Source organism: Sinocyclocheilus rhinocerous, unplaced genomic scaffold (assembly GCF_001515625.1).
Source record: "Sinocyclocheilus rhinocerous isolate Xijiao unplaced genomic scaffold, SAMN03320098_v1.1 scaffold1165, whole genome shotgun sequence".
Classification (NCBI taxonomy): Eukaryota; Metazoa; Chordata; class Actinopteri; order Cypriniformes; family Cyprinidae; genus Sinocyclocheilus; species Sinocyclocheilus rhinocerous.
In genome coordinates, this window is record NW_015645061.1 from 60,543 (window position 1) to 62,387 (window position 1,845).

At 27.2% G+C, this 1,845-nt stretch overlaps 1 protein-coding gene across 1 annotated transcript in view; it reads left to right on the forward strand.

The window, feature by feature from the left end:
- klb (klotho beta) overlaps positions 1-1,845 on the forward strand; it is a 15,590-nt gene that overhangs the window by 7,045 nt on the left and 6,700 nt on the right. The window contains 1 exon segment of the mRNA XM_016508512.1: positions 1,128-1,393. Coding sequence (XP_016363998.1) covers positions 1,128-1,393 — 266 coding nt within the window.

Sequence of the window (1,845 nt, forward strand, 5' to 3'; positions counted from 1 at the left end):
TATTTTAGTACATTTTTAAATGAATGTAAAAACTAAAACAAATTGTAAAACTGAAAGTTATTTTTTTTTAATTGTGTTCAGCATGGGGGGCCGCATTTGAATTCGTGACGGGCCGCGGGTTAAGAACCACTGCTCTATTCTAATTCTATTCTTTTAAAAAAAATTGCCCCTTTTAGATTTGCACTCTCTTCATTTACTAACTCTTTACTACTAACTGTTAACTTCATTTACTAAAAAAAAAAAAAAAAACTAGCTTCTCTATTCTTTTAATTATTTTTGTATTCTTTTTGTTTTCTTTTTATTTATTATACAATTAACAAAAAGCAAAAAAGGCCGCTAACACTAGCTTGCTCTATTCTTTGTCTGTTCTATCTGGTTTCTTTTTATTTATTATATTATTTTTAAAAAAAAAACCTTGCTAAGTGTACTGTGTTTAGCTAACTGAGACTTATCACAGCACTTGTATATCATTGCTGTTTTGTTGGTTTTTTTTGCTTTCAGTGTCCTCATTTGTAAGTCGCTTTGGATAAAAGCATCTGCTAAATGACTAAATTTAAATGTAGTAAATAAGGGGTCATATGATGCGATTTCAATTTTTCCTTTCTCTTTGGAGTGTTTGCTAAATGACTAAATGTAAATGTAGTAAATACATTTTATTTATTTATAAATAAATTTGTTTTTAATGAATGCATTTATTTTTTAATAAATACATATATTTTATTACATGCATTTCATTAAACGTTTATTCAAATGTAAATATACATAAACAAATGCCAGTTATTTATTTGTATCTAAATATACGAATACATAACATTTATTAATATTTTCAGAAATGTTTTATTTATTCATGCATTTAGTTTTAATAAATAGTCTACATAAAATATTTATTTCTAAACATGTATTTTCAATAAATAAAATTTAGTTATTAATACATGTTTATAAATAAATACATGCATTTGTTTGTTTATTTATATTTTCATTCATTTTATTTATTTTGTAATTTATATTAAAGATTGAAATGAAATGCTGAATGAATTAAATGAAGAAGAAAAAAAAACTTCTTAAACGACATATAAAAGATAGTTTGTCAATAACATCATCATATCTTTGCATTTGTGTTCTCTCAGCTGTTTCTGTAGACGGAGTGTGTGTGTTTGGATACACGGCCTGGACTCTGCTGGATGGGTTCGAGTGGAATCACGGTTACAGCATACGGAGAGGTTTATTCTACATCGATTTCAGTGAACCTGAGCGCCGCAGGCTCCCGAAGACCAGCGCTCACTTCTACAGACGACTGGTCCGAGACAACGGCTTCCCGGCCGAAAACACGCCGCACATCGAGGGACGATTGCCCTGTGACTTCCAGTTCGGTGTGTCCGAGTCAGTATTACAGGTGAGGGAAGAGAAAAACACTTCATCTTTGCATTGCTGTAAAAACAATGGTTTAGTCATTTTAACAAATGGATTTAGTCATTTTCTGTTTTATTCTGCGTAATAGTGGTCATACCAAACAAAAATTATGTGAACCTTTACATTGCTTAATATTTTGCATTAAGAACTTTTTATTTTTATTTTTTTATATTTAATTTATCAACATTGTTTCTATAATGATAATTCATAATGGTAATTTCATAATTCGTAATTTATCTTTATCTTATCTATGTAAATAACATTAACTGATAAAATGAAAATAAAATTAACAAATATTGTATTAAGAACTTTACATTTATATTTGTATATATATATATATGATAGAAATAGGGTCATATTTTTTTCATATTCATATTTATCATATTTTTTTTTTTTATTTATGATTTTAGATATAAATAATATACAATCAACTTT